Raw genomic sequence first — 24,734 nt, forward strand, 5'->3', positions numbered from 1 at the left:
TGACATAACACCGTGTCTCTGCATGAAGGGAGACGTTGACACCGACGGCGTCTACACAAACTTGTGTGGTGTTGTGATGTGATTGCTATACATACTACATATGGCCTGGGTTTAATCCAAGAAAAAAACTCTCGCTTTTTGACTTCCATAGGGAACTCTCGTTTAAGATGTCCATATAATATCGATCTTTCGTCGGCCCAAAATTACCACAGTGATGTGAATTATTGACAGAAATGCGTGGAAACGTGGGGAGCACATTTGAAAACAAATTAATTTATTTTTCATTTGATTAAACATTGTCACCGCGTGCCGCGTTGGCGAGTGCAAGCTAGGGAGATTTTTTTACAGGGCGGTGCTAATAAAATATAGAAATGTAGTTTAATCTTCTCTCGAAATGTCTCATTAATTACATGGGAGGATGTTTAACATATTCCCAAGTGTTTTCTTTTCTTAAAAGAACGTGATTAAATACGAGAGCCTCCTCAAGTTTTTATATTAATGTTTATGCTTATTTGGAAAATCGTTTAACACGCTTATTCATATTTAAAAGTGAAGGCATTTCGTTTTCGTTAAGTGTGTTTAAGGTCAGTAGACCAAATACCAAATATAATCTGTATTTTGACCTGAAATCAGTCACACGATACAATATTGCCATAAGAACTCAGATAATAAAATCATACTAGTGTCTTCAAAATAATTCCTGTTTTCAGCATATTCTTACAATAGTGTTTATGTCCACTATGAGTGGTCAAAAAAAGGTAACGTGTACATGGCATGATGTTAGTGTAAAAGAAGCCATATATATTTTGTAATATATGCTAGTTTAAACAGCCTATATTTAACCTTTACACTTCGCACCAAGAAATATGCATCGAATCCTGTCTACGTAAGATCATGTTCTCCTGTCACAGTTGCTGGACCATCACAAAATCAGGTTTACAGTCCTTGCTGCTACATGACTAGGACTGTTAAAATGACACTTTGACAGTGACGTTTGACATGTCAATATGTATGAAGCCGCAGGGTGGAAATAATTATCACTGACTTTAGTCCCTAAAGGGTTACATCACCCCTGCATATGCGCATTATACATGTTACATATCAACAGAGAATTACTACTTCACAAACAAGTTCCAATTTGCAATTTATGCAAGTTCAGAAAAAAAATCGACAAAGAACTCCCGACTGATTAAAAACCATTTCAACAAGGACTTACCTTTGATAAAATATTAATTTCAAAATACAGTTTACAAGGATGACAAACTATTGTAAGTACAGTAAACTACGTTTATAACGAACTCGTTTATAACGAACTGACGGATATAACGAATTTACTTTTTGGTCCCGACTATTTTCTGTAGTTATGCTGTATATATGCTTATAACGAACTACGGTTATAACGAACTGAAATTAGTGGTCCATTTGAGTTCGTTATAATCGTAGTTTACTGTAATGTCAAATAACCATGTTCCTTCCAGTGGGTCGTACTGTTTTCAGATTCGACCAAGGCAATTAATAGGTACGAAATTGAGCAACATTGTTTCCTGTGCAGGGTGCACGTGACTATGTTGTCGAGTACAGGAAGAGTCCATTAGTTCCTTTATGACCAACACAAGGATATACGTCACACCAGCCGATGGTTACATCGTCTACAGATCCGGGCTATGAACTTATCCTGTTTCTATTGGTACCGTAAATTCTTGAATAGACGACAGGCCGGCTATTTATTTCAGAGACGTCTTACCCCAGCGTTCAATGCAGGCGTCTGTCTTTTAATTATGGTCAACACTATTAATTTTCATGAAGATTACAAGTGTAAATTGCATGAAATGTGGGTGATTGCATTTTACTCAATCACTTAATTAACCTAAAGGAATGTCTCTGTTTAGCGAGGCATAGTTTTGTTGATTTTGACGCGCCGTCTATTCAAAGCAGGCGTATATTCATTTAGCGATACTGACTCGGCGTGTATTTAATGCAGACGTCTGTTCAAGGAATTACGGTATGCGAGTAAGCTTTGTAGCCGCCGTTGTCCTCATAGCATCGTAACTCATGGTTGCTTCTTCTGATGCCATTCAATGTCAGTACACAGCTCGATATAAATCAATAGCAATTGTATCAACGAGACGCACATACAGTCGAGCACATTTATTTTATTAAGACCTGACAAGGAAAGAACAATTGGAGATTTCTGCATACAGAACAGAACTGTGTTGCACTCACACCGCTGTCAGTTATATATTAGGGTGTACATTAAATATACACGTACGTTTAACATAGTATTCCTTTAATTTAAAAATTTCAGAAGGACGCCGATATAAATATAGGCAAACACTTAGTCGATGGAAAACATTTCTACTGCTATTTCCATATATGGACTTTTCGAAGGAATATATATATATATCACAATACCAAGGTGACAATGGACAAATAACATACTCCTTCACATTTAACTTAGGCGCGTATTTATGAATGAAATGTTACTCTTTTTGAAATAATGTAGGTTCACGATAACAATTTAGCATATATAGCGGAAAACTAAATAGTTGCCGCTTCCACATTTATCTAAATGTTCACTAAGTGGAATCGTGCTGTTAATTATTACTATATTGTGACTGAGAGTTAGAACTTTACTGTGCTTCCACCCCATGGCGCCCCATGGTGCTGGACTACTCCAGATGGTAAAGTTGGGGTATGAGGAAGTTTTTTACTTATGGTATGTATGCATGTATGAGAGTTTTCTCACAATTGCGACTCTATTAGTAATAAACCTGTTACACATTGTTTGCACATGTTGGTCTTTATCTGCAACCTGCTGCACATACTTACCTACTTACTTAGGATCATGTGATGGGTGAAGAACCTTTGACAGGAGCGCGCTGGCCATCTAGATGGGATATTTTACGACGCTTTATTTGGTATTAAACAATGTTCATGCCGACTGGAGACGTTACCCAGTGGTATCAGATCAGTTCAGTTCCTTCATACATGCAGGGGACCCGTGAATTGGCGTTTTATTCTGCAGTCACCAATATTCCCTCTATAGCAATGAGACCTGTAATTAATTAATCAAGTCTCGGCTTGGCACATAGGCCTACATATACGGTGAACGATCGTAGCCGTCATCATAACTTTAGCTATATTGTCCGCCTGTTAATGTTTAGAGATCATGTTTAACAAACCTGGAACACAAATACCACATCAAGCTCTGAAAGGTTCATATCATCAACATCAGAACACGTATACACATTTTGAGAATTTCTTTTGTTAAATCATGTACTTGTCAGTGTCAAAATTCTGCTTAAGTGCCCACAGTTCACCTTTGGAGGCCGGCCGATGATAATCTGAAGCCAGATATTATACAACTCAATCTCTGCTGGAGACAAGTCCCACTATCCACTAAAGATTATTCTTACCACAAACATATTGCGACTGGTTACATTTACCCACGAACAAAGAAATGTTTAAAGGCCAAAAACATAAATGATCTGAAAAAAACCTCTCTTAATTGGCTGCTTATTTATGAAACTAAGTTAAATCTTCGATAACTGAAGCTGTTGTAATTTTGTTCTTGGCTGTATATTCATTTATGTTTTCATTGAATAGAACTACTTTAGCAGACAAATAAGTGGGTTTAGATTAGAATCAAACCTGCTAGGACGGACAGTTTGTCGAGTTCTGCCCCTTCAGCATCGTCTCGAGGCAGGGGAGTTAACTGACTGGAAACTGGACTATTATAGTCAGTTAACTCCCTTGGCTCGGGTAGATGCCCCCTGCCTCCGTTTCCAATGACATCATGTTCTTCAATCCTTGGCTTCCTATTCTGGATATTGATCCTTGTTGATAAACCTGATATGCACGCTCATGCTCAGCACCACAGAATAAAATAATGGCTAAGCAACTGTAATTAGACTTTCCAGAGTTGCTTCCCTTAGCGGTGACAGGATCCATGGGACATAGTTTTGAATTCCGGATTTGCGTTGATTGTTATTTGTGGTCTGTAACCTAAATACCATTGCTTGTGAAACACATCTAAGATAGAAGCATGTCACGTTGGGTTTTCCTCCCTCAGTAGGATAACAGATCATGATTATATGCAGTGATATTTTTACAGTTACTCGCACACCTGGGTCAAGATGGGTCTCAAGTAGCTCACGCTTGTCTCCCCAGGGTGATTCCTTTTCGGAATGGGTCCCCCTCACCGCGTTCTTCTGGTCAAGGGCGACTAAATGCATCGGTCGTATTCCAGTTACGTGGGTTGACGCTCATGGCGTCAATCACTGGGTTGTCTAGTCCAGACACGATTATTTACAGACCGCCGCGCTGAAATGGGCGTTAAACACACAACTCTTGTTCGCATTAAAAAACATCACCAAAACAATGTCTTGTGCTTGTAAATGTACGCATGTAGGTGTTTATTACACTCACAGACTTATCCTTCAATACATCAACTGTATATAAACATGAATAAAATCAACATTTATTTTGACAAACGTGACGAAATAGTTTCTATATAAAAACATAAGTTGATTAATTGTATATTTTCAGCTTTTGAAATATTTCTCAACAAAACATAAAAATATATATATATCGTGTGTAAATGTTTCTGTTACGATATATTTACAAACAAATCATACAAATATTAATTCCGTAATTCATGTACACACGTATAACATAGACAGATCAGATCCACAAACAGAGGGGTTACAGCACCGCATTGGGGCTATGTTGCTATGTCAGCATTCACATCTATTCCCATCTTCCCGAGGCAAGGGAGTTAACTGACTGTAAAAGTCCAGTTTTATAGTCAGTTAACTCTTTTGCCTCGGGAAGATGATCTATTCCAATATCGGCATATATCAACGATGTTCAATGCCACTATAAAATATTGCTCTAAAACGTACGTGTAAGTGCATATTATTATGAGATAACACTTCGACACATTGTATGGTTAGGTCTGAGTAAACAAAATTATGTATAGGTTAAATGCTTATGATACTGAAAGACATATATAGGGAGTTAGTGAGTGATTTTAACGCCGATTTGAACAGTATTTCAGTCATATCATGGCATGCCAGCTGTGGGAGGACGACTGAAGTGTCTACCACTTAAGTTCGGATACAATGCTGAAAGACCTGGCTAGGATACGAATTTTGAAAAATCTGGAATTGAAACCCATTTGAAAAGCAGATCCGGACACGGCCAAGGCACGCAACTATGCATAGCAAAATGCAGTCTTGTACCGCTTATCTACTTTATATATACATGTATACATTAATACAGATGTCCATTTGGGGGAGGTGGGGGTAGTCTTGTGGGTACAGATTTCGCTCGTCATGCCGAAGGCCCGAGTTCGACCCCCACATGGATACACTTCTGGTGTCCCACTTCTGGTGTCCCCCGCCGTGATATTGCTGGTATATTGCTAAATGCGGCGTAAAACCATACTCACCCACTCAAACGCGACTGATATTGCTTGACACACATTATTGGGGTGGATATGGACACTCACGAACTTATGAAGCTTGTTTTGTCACCACAAACAACATTGAACGCCAATCATTTATCTAATGAAATATATTTTAAAATAATTTTGTACCGCACAGTCAGTTAGAAAGGGGTTGTATTATGAATAATACAGACGCATATACAGTGAAACCCCATTAATCCGGACGGATTCGTGCCCGTCAAATTGTATGGATTCACAAATGTCCGAAATAAATCATAGTTACTAAGTATCGCTTTGTACCAATATAGAGACCAACAGGGTGGACAGGAAGGTAGGGTTTCTGGTATAACGAGGTTTCAGTGTTAAAGACTCATAATCCCTGATACAAAAGAATGCACATACATATTGCTGGGTGAGAAATAGCAAAAAATAGAAAAGGTTCATTGTTGAACCACGTAATTGCTTTTCGGAAATATCATCGTGCGAAGCCATGCAGGACATACCCATTTATCCAACATCATTGCGACAGAAGTTCGTCATACAGAAAAGCTGAAAATTGATATGCCTCATTATAAATATATTCAAATGGAAAAATATCATAGTGCGAGCAAGGTACACAACTTAATATCACAAATAATTAAAATATAAATGAACAGAAACATTGAAATCTTGATATAAAAACGATTCTTTGAATAGAAAAAGTAAAATCCGAAAAAGAACAAACTTCAGTAGATATTTGTATAAGATATATCGAGATGAACACACACTGTAAAACACCAGATATCCTATACATTTTGTATATACATGTATACCCAACTCCAACAGAAACGCGAAGCTGTTCGCTTTATTACCAGAAGGTTTGAGAACGTTTTAACCGATAAATTGGATAAATCTGGTCTAAAAAAACAAGCTGTTTTGAATTTAATTTTGACACAAAAGGACCATGCCCCGTCTAACTATCCGTCTTACTGACGTTGAGTGGAGTTGCCACACACCTAGGTGTCCATCATTTCACAATTTACAGGCTTCAAGAACGTCATCAGTTAACCAACAGTGCAGATGAACGTCAAAATCGCGGCCGACCGCGAGTTACGTCAGATTGACAAGATCAGTACGTGGTCGGTATGTGAAACCAAAATTACTCGAATAACGTTTGAGACTCACAAGAGACCCATCAGCAGTCAAACCGTTCGACTGAGGTTGCGAAGTGGCAATCCCCACTACCGTCGACGGTATCAAAGTGGTAAAGGTCTGAGACCTGCATCACTTCGGGCTTCCTCCCACATTAACCTGACACGCCCTGGTATAGCTTGAATAGTGTTCAAAGCGGCGTTAATCTCAGCTCACTCACTCACTCACTCACTCACTCACTATCGCCGACCTTAATTTAACCTTCAAGTCAACGTCATCGCCGCAACGTCAGAAATGGGCACATTATCATTGGACTTTTCAGAACTGGGACCCTTTTCACAAAGCGATCTTAGCACTTTGACTTTCGCAAGCCAGTGTTAAAGTATGGGAGTTACGATCACCTTAGTGCTAAGATGGCTTTGTGGAACTGGGCCCAGGTACATGAGAAGGGTTTTCTATACAGATGAAAGTCGTTTTTGTATAATCTTGTCCGATGGTCGTGTTAGTGTTTGGAGACGTTGAGTCGAGAAAAGTTTGCGAGCGTTTCTTTTGGAGTTGAATCAAATTGAGTCTGCACATAATTTTATAAAGTCATTCTCCATGGTATCCTATGATCTCATGTTTGACGTTTTCCTCTGTCTAAAATGTTACTTTTTTCACAGATGCTGGCATCTTCTCATCAGCAGGTGTAGAAATAAGGTCAACATCTGGCTGTTCAAACATAGAACGGATGTTCTGCTCTCGTCATCAGGTGAACTATTACTTTGCATGCCGGGAGAAATAGTGCCCACAGTGATGTTTTTCGAGGATCTGTAAAGTACAAGAAATGAGAAAGTGGCTTTTAACAATATATCTGACTACTGTATTTTAATTCAAATTTAACCAACAACAAATAAGTAAAGTTAACTTTAGAACCGCTGTACATTTGGTTTCCATTAACCCCCACGGTACTTTATTCCATCGAATCCAATATTAGCCTGATTATGATCCTTGGGTTGTCAGCATCATGTCCTTGCCCACGGGTTCCCAAAATGGTAAACGACCAATTTCCTTTAAATGAGATCTTTTACGATAAAATACCTCCATACCACGTCGCGTCAGGTGAACGTCCAGATCAATCAGTGTCAAGGTAGGGGCATTGACAGTGGTAGGGTCAGAGACGGGGGTACGGGGGTACGGGTGTAGGGTCAGTGGTGGGGGCAGGGTCAGAGACAGGGATAGGACAGGGATAGGTGCGGAAACAGGGATAGGGCAGTGACGGGGGCAAGGTCAGAGACAGGGATAGGGCAGTGACGGGGGCAAGGTCAGCGACAGGGATAGGGCAGTGACGGGGGCAAGGGCAGAGACAGGGATAGGGCAGTGACGGGGGCAAGGGCAGAGACAGGGATAGGACAGGGATAGGTGCGGAAACAGGGATAGGGCAGTGACGGGGGCAAGGTGAGAGACAGGGATAGGGCAGTGACGGGGGCAAGGTCAGCGACAGGGATAGGGCAGTGACGGGGGCAGGGTCAGAGACAGGGATAGGGCAGTGACGGGGGCAAGGTCAGAGACAGGGATAGGGCAGTGACGGGGGCAAGGGCAGAGACAGGGATAGGGCAGTGACGGGGGCAAGGGCAGAGACAGGGATAGGACAGGGATAGGTGCGGAAACAGGGATAGGGCAGTGACGGGGGCAAGGTGAGAGACAGGGATAGGGCAGTGACGGGGGCAAGGTGAGAGACAGGGATAGGGCAGTGACGGGGGCAGGGTTAGAGACAGGGATAGGGCAGTGACGGGGGCAAGGTCAGAGACAGGGATAGGGCAGTGACGGGGGCAGGGTCAGAGACAGGGATAGGGCAGTGACGGGGGCAAGGTCAGAGACAGGGATAGGGCAGTGACGGGGGCAAGGGCAGAGACAGGGATAGGACAGGGATAGGTGCGGAAACAGGGATAGGGCAGTGACGGGGGCAAGGTGAGAGACAGGGATAGGGCAGTGGCGGGGGCAAGGGATAGGGCAGTGACGGGGGCAAGGGATAGGGCAGTGACGGGGGCAAGGTGAGAGACAGGGATAGGGCAGTGACGGGGGCAGGGTCAGAGACAGGGATAGGGCAGTGACGGGGGCAAGGTCAGAGACAGGGATAGGGCAGTGACGGGGGCAAGGTCAGAGACAGGGATAGGGCAGTGACGGGGGCAGGGTCAGAGACAGGGATAGGGCAGTGACGGGGGCAAGGTCAGAGACAGGGATAGGGCAGTGACGGGGGCAAGGTCAGAGACAGGGATAGGGCAGTGACGGGGGCAGGGTCAGAGACAGGGATAGGGCAGTGACGGGGGCAAGGTGAGAGACAGGGATAGGGCAGTGACGGGGGCAAGGTCAGAGACAGGGATAGGGCAGTGACGGGGGCAAGGTGAGAGACAGGGATAGGGCAGTGACGGGGGCAAGGTCAGAGACAGGGATAGGGCAGTGACGGGGGCAAGGTCAGAGACAGGGATAGGGCAGTGACGGGGGCAAGGGCAGAGACAGGGATAGGGCAGTGACGGGGGCAAGGTCAGAGACAGGGATAGGGCAGTGACGGGGGCAGGGTCAGAGACAGGGATAGGGCAGTGACGGGGGCAAGGTGAGAGACAGGGATAGGGCAGTGACGGGGGCAAGGTCAGAGACAGGGATAGGGCAGTGACGGGGGCAAGGTCAGAGACAGGGATAGGGCAGTGACGGGGGCAAGGGCAGAGACAGGGATAGGGCAGTGACGGGGGCAAGGGCAGAGACAGGGATAGGGCAGTGACGGGGGCAAGGGATAGGGCAGTGACGGGGGCAAGGGATAGGGCAGTGACGGGGGCAAGGGCAGAGACGGGTGGGGCAAAGACGGAGCAGGGGCAGAGAAAGGAGCAGAATCGGGGGTAGGGATAGTGACAGGGGTAGGGGCATTGACAGTGGTAGGGGCAGAGACGGATATGGGCAGAGACGAGTGTAGGAACAGAGACAGGGGCAGGGACAGAGACGGGACAGCGACAGAGACAGGGGCAGGGACAGAGACGGGTAGGGGCAGAGACAGATAAGATTTTTCCACATTTAGCTGATACGCTACGATAATACTGAATTGCTGGTGAAAGCGGAAACCCAGTTCACTCACTCACCCTTGATCTTTTGTTGCGACCTCTCGCATGATCTAATTGCATGTGGATACTCTATGTTTCATTATCGTGGAATTATCCTAGGCAAGAAACATTCAATTTATTACAAACTTACCACGTGTTGAATCTGCTGAATTGGCGTCGAAAGAACTGCCTCTGTTTGATGCTTTTGGAATTTGAGCTCCTGACCCTTTGCTTCCGTAACCCGTGGCCTTCGAGGATGTGGCATGTTCTTCTTGCTTGACAAAGTCAGACCTCGTTTCAGTTCCCTGCACTGACCACGACTTCTCCGTTACACCAGAGACGGTATCAACTCGAACACTCTTTTTGTCACTTGGGTATTCTTCACGCCGACTGTCGCGTGGAGTGTACTTTGAGCGGTCTTGCTGTGGCTGACGTTGAGACTCTTTTCTTGTCTTATCCGGAAGCTCATGTCTTTCAGCCGACTCAGTGTTTGTTTGACCGGATTTGTGGTGCTCTTGACTTTTGTTGCCAAGCGACGTTACCTTGTGTGAAGATGCCATGTTTTCATCACTTGTTGGTGTTATGGCTGCTTGGCTTGTCCCAAACCGTTCCATCGCTTCGTTCGTGAGACTGATGGTATCAGTTACTGATTGCTTCTTTAATAATGATCGGGTGTCTGTTTGAGTTCGTCCGTTTGTGTTTAGGGCTTCCCGAGAAGCTGATTGGTCAGCGAAATGACTGTCATCTCCCGAAACCCGTGACTTGGTGTTCAGGCCTTCCCGAGAAGCTGATTGGTCAACGAACGGTCTGTCATGTCCCGAAACCCGTGACAAATCCTCTTGGCTTGAACTTCCAAGCTCACCTATAGCCGTCGTTACGCCAAGCTCTCTGAGGTCGTAGTGAGCAACATTAATGGGGGAATCAAGATCTGCTTCAGTTTTGTTTTCACGTCCCTTACATCTTCCTTGGGCGTGGAGATCTGTGTAAGATCCTCCTTGAACACTCAATTCTGTCGTCTGCCTTTCCTGGACGCTCCCATCCGGCGTTCCTCGCTCCGACGAGGTCAGCATGCTTTTGACCATGGTGATATCGCCACTGGATGTTTCCTCCGGACTCGACAAGTCCTGCAGACTCTCTGTGTCCGTTCTGGCTTCGATACTCCAACTCCCGCTCTCAGATATCCCAGAATCCTCCAGTGACTGAGTGTCCTCCAACTCTCGCACCTCATCAACTTTCGTGATATTCTGCCTGGTGGTCGTGGCCTTTTCGAAAGAAGCGCCTGTCGGATCCGGGACGCTTTGATAACGTGCCGGTTGTTTACAAGACATATATGATACACCACTGTCACCACTAGGACTACTGCTCCCTGGGGACACGTCGTTTCGATCAGTTGAAGCAGGAGGCTGCCTTTGATCAGAGCTTTCTTCTTGAGTTTCTGCCTCCGTGAACTTCAGGTTTGTTTGGTCTACATCATGCACTGACTTCTCCATGCCCTGTTTCAGGAACAATGAGCGATGTGTAGCAGTTATATCCACGCTATGCCGGTAGCGACCCCCACCCTCATTCTTCTCTGATGTGTCATCAGTCGATCTCCTCCTCGTCTGGACGAGCTCTTGACGAAACCCAACCATTCCCGTTCTTTCAAGTCGTGATACAACTGACGACTCCAAATCTCCCTGGTCTACCTCCAGACTTGTCTTGGGTAGACTAAGGGATGAGATTGTGTGGGTACCAGTCTCCCAGCTACCCACCCTGCTGTCTGTTCCCCGACGCTGCATGGACGTAGAGGGACCACCTGTCCCGTGATCCTGTTCTCTGTCTTGCCGGGGGAAGTTCTGGCGTGTTGATCCTAACCCATTGTTCCCCCGTAGTGCCCGGCTATTCCTAATCGTCTGTCGCCTGGACAGGTCCATGGAGATACCGTCTGTGATCTGACTATCTGTGATCTGATTCTCGGTGATCTGACGTTCTGTTTTCAGACTTTCTGTGTTTTGGCGTTCTGTGTTCTGACTCTCTGTGTCCTGACGTTCTGTGATCTGACTCTCTGTGTCCAGATGTTCTGTGATTTGACGTTCCGTGCTCTGGCTTCCCGTGTTTTGACGTTCTAGGATCTGACTCTCTGTGTTTTGGCTTCCTGTGTTTTGACTCTCTGTGTTTTGTCGTTCTAGGATCTGACTTTCTGTGTTTTGAGGTTCTGTGTTCCCATGTTCAGTGATCGTCTTTCCTTCATAAACTCCACCGACTTGTCCGCCTGGTTCTACTTGTGTGACATGTTGGTCTTGAGCCGGGTGTAGGTTCACGTCATCATCTGTGCAGCTCTGGGCATTGCTCGCTTCACCGGATGACACTCTCTCGGGGGTGTCTACATTTCCACCATCGAGCCGTGCTATCTGTTCATCATCTCTCGCCCTGTCAGTAGTTTCATCAACCCTCCCACTGTCAGTTTCATCAACAATCAACCCAGTGTTCCCGCTGTTGGTTTCATCAACAAACCCAGCGTCCCCGCTGTTGGTTTCATCAACCAACCCAGTCTGCAAGCTGTTGGTTACATCAATCAACCCAGTGTTCCCGCTGGTTTCATCAACCAACCCAGTGTTCCTGCTGTTGGTTTCATCCACGTTAGCGAAATGACTCCTCCCCACAGTTACTTCAGTGTCTCCAAGAGATCGATTCTGATTTATCAAACGTTGACCTTCACCTTGAGGTTCAGGAGGTTCACATGCATGGTCAAGGTCATCTCTCCCCGAAAATCTCAGTTGGCCATCTGGGGTGTTGGTTTCTGATGGAATTAAAAGAAGAAAGAAACATAATACTGATTCTGATTCTAGTCTACTTTTATAGAAGTCGATATGGTATGAAGGAACATCTCTTCAGAAAGCACATGATTGCAAACGGTGTGACAATGGGTTAGAGTAGGTAAAGGGCGTTTTAATGGACCGGGTAGTCATTTGGTTACTTGGTTGATGGCTCATATCTATCACTGATGTGTCGAATCCAGACTCCATTATTTACAGGTCGTATAGCTGGAATATTGCAGGGCTATACAACAAACACACCGATTGGTGACACAACAAATGTCTTTATATCATATAGCATGTGCGAACATATTCTCTATGACATTGACATTCTCTTTTGTTTGACCTACAATTATGTATTTTATATACCGAAATCTTACAGTAACAGATGACTGCTCGGTACTCGTTCTTTTCCGTTTCTGTGTCCATTTGGACCCCTGTGACGTTCAACTGGCTGTCACTAATATACAGACTGCCTCAACAGACAAATACACTTGCAATGAACTGCTCAAACAATGTACTACATTGACTAGTTCAGTTTGTTATGACCCACGGTTGAAAGAACTTTTTGACCAGCCCTCGTATATTAACAAACTTATTAGAATGATGCTTATTCAGTACTAAACACGGTTCTAAAACACAACGGGTGGTTACTCTGCATTTTTGTTGTACATATTTTGCGACAAGATGAAGTGAAATTGGGTTTAACATTGCTTGCAAGATTATTGCCTTTATATAGCGACGTGCATGCACATATGTGTGTGGCTGCCTGTACTAGTCCAGACTTCCGGTTTTATACTTCTAGCCCTCTGAGATCCATACCGCAGTTCACCATGATACCCCACTCAGACACTGTATAGCCGACCAGTCCTTAATGCCGCGCGCCAGTCGGGGTAACAAGTACCATCCGGGGTAGAATAGGTTTTAAGCAGCCCATGCTTGCCGTAAATGGCGAATATGCTTGTCGTTAGAGGCGACTAACGGGATCGGGTGGTCAGGCTCGCTGACTTGGTTAATGCATGTCATCGTATCCCAATTGCGTGGATCCATGTGCATGATATCAATCACTGCATTGTCTGGTCCAGACTCGATTATTTACAGACCGCCGTCATATAGCTGGAATATTGCTGAGTGCGGCGTTAAACAACAAATAAACAAGCATCTTTTAATGTCTTTAGTTATGACGTGGCCATATAAACCACTATAAACCACAGACCTTCCGCTATCCCTGCAGATACCCTATCCACTACGCCACGGAGGCGGTCTCTTGTGACAAAGTCAAGAGGATGTACGAGAACTCAACCAAATCCACTGCTGTATACGTACATGTACACTTGAACATCCAGATGAAATTATGAAATAGTCTATCGTATCATACAGTTCGGGTTCATCATAAATGCAAACAGTAACGGCAAATGCATTATTCAAATTACAGTAAACTACGTTTATAACGAACACGCTTATAACGAACTTACCGATATAACGAACTTGGCTTTTAGTCCCGGCTATGTGTTGCATATATGCTGTATATATGCTTATAACGAACTACGGTTATTACGAACTGAATTTTTTGTCTCTTTGAGTTAATTTTTTCCGTAGTTTGCTGTGACTGAAAAAAATATAAAATCGTCACATTCATTAGAAAATATGCAAAATTCGTCTCGCTTCATATGAACTAGAACCGTTACACATGCATGGCTTGATAACATTAACACGACATGGTAATTTCAAATCATTTCCAACCTTGAACTATTTAGTTCGTCACGACAAAAATAAATACCAGTTCTTACCGCACCTTCACATGTTGTGCTGTGTACAGTACTACCGTGCATTACCCATGTGGTCACGTTATAAACCTGTTCTGACCAACTGTAACGCTTGTAGGGTACAATCCAGGCTTACAGGATCGGTATTATATCGTTACCCAAGAGCAAACCACACAGCAGGATCAACGCAAATCCGTTGATGCAAGAATGACACAATATTCGAGACGTTTCTTAATCTTACCTGGTGATGGTTTAGCGGGTAGGACGATAGACATGGTGGTATCGCGGCGTCTCCATCAACAACCTCAACTACCTACACGTCGTCTACGACGTATTTTCACTGCCTAACCTCACTGCTGCTGTCCGCGTTGAGGGCCCCTACCTACATCGCCAAGGCCCCGAATCTGGATTGTAATATTTTATTCTGACCGTGCAGTAATACCTATTCTCATGTCAGTAATTGTGTATCGCGGCGGGGTAACGCGCATTGTATGGGTGCGGTCAGCTGATACTAGATATGTAATTGATCAGACAGTCATTGGTAGCACGGGTATTGTATTAGGAGAACTATTGATTCAGGTCATCAGGTTTCAAATAAGCCATTCCCGGAGATGATACATCAGCGATACTTGGTGATAACGAGATCATGCCATCAAAAGGTCTCAAGTTTTATGACATCATAATAATTGTCCTAGGACTGTTTTATTTTTTTTATTTTTTGTTTTTCTATATCTACACCACTAGTGTCTTCTATGCGGGTAGATTTTCGGCATTATTATACAAACAGAACAAGTAAAAGTGTCGGATTTGTAGAAGCCTTCTTGTGACTCGAGTTTACGGATACGGCTAATCTGAGGCGGCTAATGACCCCTGGTGCCTGGTGGTGCGGTAAGACGGTGTTACAGGGTCTAGAAGTAGGCTAATGGCTTTGTTTACTCCACGGCCACCAAACCTGGATTACATTTTCAGTGTTGTTAAGCCAAAGATGCTTATTCTTTCAACCAGTGAACAGGTTATGTTAGAAGAAACTTACAAAACAAACACCATGAAGCGTAACAAGTGTTGTGTATTGAGGACATTTCAATATTTCAGGTTTTACCAAATAACCTGACTCCGGGATCATGAAACTAACTTAAGACCATATTTTGTCTTAACTCTTAAGATTTAGACTGAAGACCAAATTTTGTCTTAAATCGGGGATCACGAAGCTCAATCTATGAGAATATCTCAAGTCTAAGACAAAATTTGATCTTAAGTCCTAAGATTGCCCCTGAGTAGAGTAACAAAATTTGTTGCAAGAAAGATGGCAGAGGCTATTTGCCTCATGCGTCGCCTCGGGGTTAAAAAGGAAAAAAAAATCAATTCAGCGGACATTTCGAAAACTATATTGCAAAAGAAAAAAAACAAAAATTTAATTAAATACCTCTTTGATTCATAAAATAATGAGTAAGTCTTTTTATTTGAATTATAAATAATGAGTAAGTCTTTTTATTTGAATTTGTGTTGAAACTTTTTTTCGTTTATAGGAAAATAACTCGCATGAACACAAATACAATTTGCAATTTACAAAGGCAATGGTGGATAGACCGTCTTCCTGGAGAACCGAGGGTCGGTGGTTCGATCCCCATCTGCGTCATACAAAACGAACTTAAACTATGGTATTTGTTGTTACCAAGCCTGGCGCTCGTGACAGAACAAGGACTGGTCGGCTTCATGTGTCTCAGTGACGTATCCCTGTTAAACTGCTGTATGGCATCTCAGTTGTCTAGCACTTAAAACCCGGCATTAGTTCGGACTCGTACAAGCAGCCACACAGCCATGCGCAAGCGCACGCGCACGCACGCGCACGCACGCGCCCACGCACATAGACACACATGCTGTCCCAATCATCAAGCTGACACACCGTGATATAACTGGAATACTGCTCTAGGCAGCGTTGAGCCCAACTCACTCACTCACTCACTCACTCACTCACTCACTCACTCATTGTAAGGCAAGTTTGTTTGTTTATTTGTTGTTTAACACAGCACTCAGCAATACTCAGCTATATGACGGCGGTCTGTAAATAATCGAGTCTGGGAGACAATCCAGTGACTGATATCATGAGCATCGATCCACGCAATTGGGATACGATGACATGCATCAACCAAGTCAGCGAGCCTGACCACCCGATCGAGTTAGTCGCCTCTTACGACAAGCACGGGTTGCTGTAATGCAAGTAAGAGTATTGATGCGAGTGAATGAGTAAATGATATTTTACGACGCTTTGAGAAATTTTCCAGCAATATTACGTCTGGGGACACCAGACATACGCTTCACATTGTGTACCAATGCAGGGAATCGAACCCGGTACTTCGGTGTGACGAGCAAACGGTTTTGCCACACGCTACAACATCGCTACTTAAGACTCCTGGGACTTTGGCACCCTTCCCTACATTGAAACATCTGTACCCAGTATGAGGAGATGGTAATGTGACCGTTAACCTTCTAGCACGTCATAGGGAAGCTTGGGTTGTATACTCCCTGGGGAGCTGAGAATGAAAATCGAGTGCACACTGATCCATTGCCCGAGGTAATAATGTAGCGCTTTGAGCACGATTTAAGGTGTTGATTTTTCCATTATATATATGCACATTATTTACACCCGTGGTTATTACACATACATATTAATGCTAGTGATAATACACATTAATACCAGGGGGTACGGGTGGCCCAGTCGTCTAAGGCGCCGCGATTCGCTGTGCAGAGTTGGGGCCCTTGGGCACGCCAGAAACCTATGATTGTGGGTTCGAATCCCGGTTCGCCCCGATTATGTTTCTAGGTTTGTCAGTGTTCGTGGGTCTCACCGAAGTGGTAAACGTCTAAGACCTGCATCACTTCGGGCTTTCCTCCCACATTCAGCTGACACACCGTGATATAACTGTAATACTGTTAAAAAGCGGCGCTAAACACAACTCACTCACTTACTCATTAACACCAATGACGGTACATTCACGCTTCTGTATTTGACGCAAGAGATAACACTAAAAATAGATTAGGGCCTGACAGGTTTAGCGAGCGGTATTTATGAGAGCACTTCACTGACTATCATAAACCCACCGTACTATATCGATAAGCTGTGTAATTTGAACTGAAACAAGCAAGGGTTTTATAGGCTGGAGGACTGGGAACTCTCCTGAGTATCCACTTACACACATAAAGATTTTGTGAAATTTAACTGCTCCGTTTTATTCATTTTTATTTATTGCTTCTGTTTGCATGGTCCGTGGACAGTAATGAACAGAAGTCTTGTTTTGTGAACAATTAAAGGTTTAAGCTAGAACTTTGAAAATAGATGAATACTAAATCAACACGATTTTAGATTCGTGTCACTTTGATACCTCAGATGCACTGACATACTTCCTTTCTCAAATAAAGCTCTTGAAAAAGCAAAAAACACTTGCTCGACAGACACTGAACGTTGGTGTTTCGACACATTTAACTGTAGGGTTGTGTTGAGTTCGGAAGTTTCCCAGTTTAGATCGATCCTGATTCGACATACCTGCTGTACAGTTGAAAGTTCTAGACTAGCGACCGCTAAAAAATCTCTTCAAGTTTCTTCGAGGTGAAATGGGGTTTAACGTCGCGTCCAAGATTATTGCATTTATATAGCGACGTGCATGCACGTGTGTGTGTGTGTGTGTGTGTGTGTGTGTGTGTGTGTGTGTGTGTGTGTGTGTGTGTGTGTGCGTGCGTGCGTGCGTGTGTGCGTGTGTGCGTGTGTGTGTGTGTGTGTGTGTGTCTACTTGTACTAGTCCGGACTGCTGCCGATTTATAGCGCTAGCCAACTGATATACCATGCTGCAGTTTAGCATGAATACCCCACTCAGACACAGTATACTGACTCCGAGCCGACCAGTCCTTCTTTTAGCCCCTTAATGCCGAACCCCAGACAGGGTGACAACAACTACCATCTTTTAACGTCTTTTGATATGACGCGGCCGGTGATCGAACCCCTGACCTTCCGCTCTCCGGGCGGACGCTCTACCACCGTGAGACCACGGAGGCGGTCATCTGCCTTAGAATATGTAATTAACGTGGACCATTCTTATTTGATCATAGTTACCGGTATGCCGGTAGTGAGAGTATGTCTTCAACACATTTTGGACAAACTGTTGTAGAAATAATTTCTGGGAAATACGAATGATAGTTCTAGAGGTTATGTTACTAGACGCTGTAAACTTGTTTTGAACTTGAGAGGGACTTAACAAAACTAAATAATCAGTACCTGCAGATCAAACTTGTCAAATATGGCGGATTATCTCAGGTGCCGAATTCGCGGTGCAGAGTTATGTCCCTTAGACGTGTCAGTATCCGATGTTCATGGGCTATAATCTCGCAAATACAGCAGGTATGGAACGTACCGCACATTTTGCTTGATTCCAACGATGTGTAAAATATATGGAGATACTATGAGAACGTATAGTTTTTATTCACTATGCTGTATCATGAAGAAAAAACACTTTCTTATGATAGCATTTTTGTTTTATGTATGATCATGTTAATTTTTAATATGGAAACCTTGGATACAATCAAATTCATGTCTTTCTTTTATGGCATATACGTTTTGATTCATTATTTTGGACACTTTACATTCACGCCATAGCGAACATGACAACTGACGAGTGAAGTTCACAGTTGGTGGAATGTTTATGTAGAGTGGAGATGGGTCATACATTACATCTTCCCTATTTAGTCAGGAAGCACCGGCCTCTATCTGCAATATTCAATACAAATTCGCTGAACCAGACGATTTCGCTGTGAATCATGGCACTTTCCGTAAGCAAAGGTGGAAAAACTACAATGTAGTTAACTCTTTTAAATTGTTAACTAATACTGTACAGCTGTTGCATAAGCAGAGTTGTGCCCCTTGGGTATGCCAGAAACCTATGATTGTGGGTTTGAATACCGCTTCGCCCCGATTATGTTTCTAGGTTTGTCAGCTTGTCAGCACCATACCCGTGCTCACTCATAGGTTTCACTGAAGTGGTAAACGTTTGAGACCTGCATCACTTTCTTCCCACATTAAGCTGACACGCCGTGATATAACTGGAATGCTGTTAAAAGCGGCGTTAAACCCTACTCACTCACTCACTCTGTGGAGTAGTGGATGGGACGTCTGTCGGGAGAGCAGAAGGTCGGTGGTTCGATCCCTTGGTCACGTCATACCAAAAGACGTTACAATGGGTACTTGCTATTACCCTGCCTGGCACTGGGCATTAATGGAATAAAACAAGGACCAGTAGGCTCCTATATTATATGTCTGAATGGTGTCTCCATGTTTAAACTGCGGTATGGTATCTTATGTGGCTAGCACTAATTGTCCGACATAAGTTAGGACGAGTACAAGCAGCCACACACGTGCATGCACAAGGCTATGTAATTGCAAAAATCTTGAAAGCGACGTTACACCTCATGTCAACCCCCACCCATCTTCTATTATTGTAGATATTGTCTGTGTATACTGCCCGAGTGTAATAAGTTTAAGTTCAATTGACTGTTGAACTGTACATACTGGTATTTGTAGTACTGACACAAGGGCGTGTAACAGGGTTGTTACAGTGTGACTTGTAGAGTACTGACACAGGGGCGTGTTACGGGGTTGTTACAGTGTGGCTTGTGTAGTACTGACAGAAGGGCGTGTTACAGGGTTGTTACTGTGTGTCTTGTAGAGTACTGACACAAGGGCGTGTTACAGGATTGTTACAGTGTGGCTTGTGTAGTACTGACACAAGGGCGTGTTACAGGGTTGTTACAGTGTGGCTTGTGTAGTACTGACACATGGGCGTGTTACAGGGTTGTTACAGTGTGACTTGTGTAGCACTGACACAAGGGCGTGTTACAGGGTTGTTACAGTGTGGCTTGTGTAGTACTGACACATGGGCGTGTTACAGGGTTGTTACAGTGTGTCTTGTAGAGTACTGACACAAGGGCGTGTTACAGGATTGTTACAGTGTGGCTTGTGTAGTACTGACACAAGGGCGTGTTACAGGATTGTTACAGTGTGGCTTGTGTAGTACTGACACAAGGGCGTGTTACAGGATTGTTACAGTGTGGCTTGTGTAGTACTGGCACAAGGACGTGTTAAAGGATTGTTACAGTGTGGCTTGTGTAGTACTGACACTTGGGCGTGTTACAGGGTTGTTACAGTGTGTCTTGTAGAGTACCGACACAAGGGCGTGTTACAGGGTTGTTACAGTGTGGCTTGTGTAGTACTGACACAAGGGCGTGTTACAGGGTTGTTACAGTGTGGCTTGTGTAGTACTGACACATGGGCGTGTTACAGGGTTGTTACAGTGTGACTTGTAGAGTACTGACACAAGGGCGTGTTACAGGGTTGTTACAGTGTGACTTGTGTAGTACTGACACAAGGGCGTGTTTCAGGGTTGTTACAGTGTGACTTGTAGAGTACTGACATATGGGCGTGTTACAGGGTTGTTACAGTGTGACTTGTGTAGTACTGACACAAGGGCGTGTTACAGGGTTGTTACAGTGTGGCTTGTGTAGTACTGACACAAGGGCGTGTTACAGGGTTGTTACAGTGTGGCTTGTGTAGTACTGACAAACGGGCGTGTTACATGATTGTTACATTGTGGCTTGAGTAGTACTGACACATGGGCGTGTTATAGGGTTGTTACAGTGTGGCTTGTGTAGTACTGACACAAGGATGTGTTACATGGTTGTTACAGTGTGGCTTGTGTAGTACTGACACATGGATGTGTTACAGGGTTGTTACAGTGTGGCTTGTGTAGTACTGACACAAGGATGTGTTACATGGTTGTTACAGTGTGGCTTGTGTAGTACTGACACATGGGCGTGTTACATGATTGTTACATTGTGGCTTGAGTAGTACTGACACATGGGCGTGTTATAGGGTTGTTACAGTGTGGCTTGTGTAGTACTGACACAAGGATGTGTTACAGGGTTGTTACAGTGTGGCTTGTGTAGTACTGACACAAGGGCGTGTTACAGGGTTGTTACAGTGTGGCTTGTGTAGTACTGACAAACGGGCGTGTTACAGGGTTGTTACAGTGTGGCTTGTGTAGTACTGACACAAGGATGTGTTACATGGTTGTTACAGTGTGGCTTGTGTAGTACTGACACATGGGCGTGTTACAGGGTTGTTACAGTGTGGCTTGTAGTGTACTGACAAGGGCGTGTTACATGGTTGTTACAGTGTGGCTTGAGTAGTACTGACACAAGGGCGTGTTACAGGGTTGTTACAGTGTGGCTTGTGTAGTACTGACACAAGGGCGTGTTACAGGGTTGTTACAGTGTGGCTTGTGTAGTACTGACACAAGGGCGTGTAACAGGGTTGTTACAGTGTGGCTTGAGTAGTACTGACACATGGGCGTGTTACCGGGTTGTTACAGTGTGACTTGTGTAGTACTGACACATGGGCGTGTTACAGGGTTGTTACTGTGTGGCTTGTGTAGTACTGACACTTGGGCGTGTTACAGGGTTGTTACAGTGTGGCTTGTGTAGTACTGACACTTGGGTGTGTTACAGGGTTGTTACATTGTGGCTTGTGTAGTACTGACAAACGGGCGTGTTACATGATTGTTACATTGTGGCTTGTGTAGTACTGACACATGGGCGTGTTACAGGGTTGTTACAGTGTGGCTTGTGTAGTACTGACAGTGTAACAGGGTTGTTACATTCTAGTTTGTTATACCATGTACAAGTTCTCGGTTATATCACCACTTGGTAGCACTTCTGTGAATTTCGCAATAGAGACAAACTATCACAATTAATATAAATATACATGTGTTTTAATACGAATATGCGTATATTTATATCTATTGTATGTTTTTGTTATTAATTCATTATTTCTATTTCTGGTATGTAATTGTGAGGATGACTATCACTTTACAAGCGTGATACAGTCGATGATTCACATGCACCTTCCCCACTTGTACATGCACAATGTTGGAATGTCACCATACCTATTAAACTATACGACCCGTGAAGATCCGGAGTAGAGTAGGTCAACCCATGCTTGCCGTAAAAGGCGATTATGCTTGTCGTAAGAGGCAACTAACGGGATCGGGTGGTCAGGCTCGCTGACTTGGTTGATGCATGTCATTGTTTCCAAATTGCGTGGATCGATGTGCATGATGTCGATCACTGGATTGTCTGGTCCAGACTCGATTATTTACAGACAGCCGTCATATAGCTGGAATATTGCTGAGTGAGGCGTTAAACAACAAACAAACAAAATAAACATGAAACTATACATCTACCATTTAAACTGAAAATACATTTAACTACGTTTATAACGAACTGGCGGATATAACAAACTGTGTTTTTGTCCCAGCCATTTGGTTTATATATGCTGTATATATGTTTATAATGAACTACGGTTACTACGGACTAAAATTAGTGGTCCCTTTGAGTTCGTTATAACCGTAGTGTATGCTTTTTCTGGTGGTATAGCCCCGTTAAAGTGTCGTATTTCCACGTGTAAGTTGTATTTAAAAGTGAAAAAACAGAAAACAATGGGAAACGAGAATTGACTTGGGACAAGCATGCATCTACAAAGTCATATCTCGTGTTACACATGACAGGCTTACCTTCAGTAGAATACGGCGAGATCAAACCTCACCCTTCACGAACATAAGATCATACCATTACGCCCTTGTATGCTCATAAACCCAACAGAGGTATTCATGCTGCATGACAGTCGCTGCATAATAGCCTATTGTTAATGGAGTGAGTTTAAGCCGAACGCCTTGATACCTTGATCCATGCATTGCTGTGAATGTCATGCTGCATTTGAAACCAGCACTTATTAATGTATTTCCGTACGCGCGGTGATCTGTCAAGCATTCGACTTGTGTGATTGTATACATTAACTGTAGCATGTGCATAATGTTGCAGTATATCAATACGCACTCGGGCGAGTTTGTCCGCCCTCCGCATGGAGGAAGTGAATAGAACACTCACCCTGTATAGGTTCAGTGCTGTGAAGGTCCTGTCCCCTTGTTACCTCTGTCACTGGGATATTCTCTGTGAACACGCGCGTCAGTCGTTGCCATGCCAAGTCATCACCCTCCCAGTTTTCACGAAAACATAAAACGTTTTCAGTCGTTAATTCCTGGGGTAGATCACTTTCTTTGAGTCCGACCGATAACGGTAGAAACTTGTAGGTCTGTCCTTGATCGAGAAGCTTCTTGAATGTCGATTGTTGGGAATACCTGCTCCAACAATCCTTAACAAATCCTGTAGTTAGAACAACGATTGTATAGTCCGAACCCTCTACCACCCGGAACAACTCTGTGAATACATTTCTACCCGGTAAACTATCCCGGTCATGGTAGTAAGTGTTCACGAAACCGAGACGCTCTAAGGTCGTCACGACCTTCTCGGCAAAAGCAAGGGACAGTCGGGTGTCTGGGGTGACTGACAGGGAACTCCGAGCGTGGTTGTAGATGACGTTGAAATGGTAGATCTTCCCAATTGGTAGAGGACATCGACTCAAGCCCTCCGCCATGCTGGTCGATCCCGACCCTAGGCTTGTGTTAGTCCGACTTTAGTCAGTAGTGCATATCAGCTATATACACCTGTGTGACGATAAGGAAATCCCCATTTAAACATTGAGGGTCCACACCGACGGGTCGAACAACAGTATCGTTGTTGTATTGGTCTGTTTTGTACTTTACATAATGTAATCGTTTTATGTAGCCTTTACATTCAGCCGGTTGGGGATTTAACTCTGTGGAAGTATTTTACCTGTATTGTGATATGGTAATTCGAGGCAAAGGACGAGGTGTAAATTCAGGGGCGTTTAAAGGACAAGGTGCGCCTTGGTGGGCCCACTGACAGTGTCAAATGATAAAATAACGGTGAAATGGGGTTTAACGTCGCGTCCACGATTATTGCTTTTATATAGCGACGTTCATGCACGTGTGTGTGTGGCTGCTTGTACTAGTCCGGACTGATGCCGATTTATAGGGCTAGCCCACTGAGATACCATGCCGCAGTTTAACATGAATACCCTACTCAGACACAGTATGCTGACTCCGAGCCGACCAGTCCTTGTTTTAGCCCTTTAATGCCGAGCGCCAGACAGGGTAACAACAAGTACCATCTTTTAACGTCTTTTGGTATGACGCGGCCGGTGATCGAACTCCGGACCTTCCGCTCTCCGGTCGGATGCTCTACCACTAGACCACGGAGGCGGTCCGGTAACCTCTGAAATATTTGCATGAATATAATCGTGCATGTTCCGATGGTTCGTAAATAGTTTGTTTCTCCTGCAAATTTTCGATAAAAAATATTGCTAAAATGAGTGAAAAGGGCCGCTATTTCAAACTTCAAAACCGAATCTAACAATGAACAAGTCCGTGGTCAAACATGACCATTATAACATATGAATATCATAAACGTCAAGACGCCAGAGAATATTCAGTCTCCATTGGGTGTAAAAGGCAAAATGGTTGTGCAGATTATATAAATGGATCACTGAAAATCAAAGTAAAAA

The 24,734-nt window shown here is 43.9% G+C and overlaps 1 protein-coding gene across 2 annotated transcripts; it reads right to left on the reverse strand.

Moving 5' to 3' along the window:
* Window positions 1-6,151: 6,151 nt before the first annotated feature.
* On the reverse strand, window positions 6,152-23,804 carry LOC139452626 (serine-rich adhesin for platelets-like). 2 transcript variants are annotated; one of them, XM_071234162.1, is made up of 3 exons: window positions 23,198-23,804; window positions 9,803-12,430; window positions 6,152-7,390 (listed from the first exon to the last, which is right to left on the reverse strand). In XM_071234162.1, exons 1-3 carry the CDS (start codon window positions 23,742-23,744, stop codon window positions 7,296-7,298), a joined length of 3,270 nt encoding a protein of 1,089 aa, XP_071090263.1. In that variant the 5' UTR covers window positions 23,745-23,804; the 3' UTR covers window positions 6,152-7,295. The 2 variants fall into 2 exon arrangements, with proteins under 2 accessions (XP_071090263.1, XP_071090264.1); XM_071234163.1 differs by lacking the exon at window positions 23,198-23,804 and adding an exon at window positions 14,454-14,526.
* Window positions 23,805-24,734: the final 930 nt, after the last annotated feature.

The sequence above is a fragment of the Haliotis cracherodii genome, unplaced genomic scaffold, assembly GCF_022045235.1.
Source record: "Haliotis cracherodii isolate W230 unplaced genomic scaffold, xgHalCrac1.p SCAF_9, whole genome shotgun sequence".
Lineage (NCBI taxonomy): Eukaryota > Metazoa > Mollusca > Gastropoda > Lepetellida > Haliotidae > Haliotis > Haliotis cracherodii.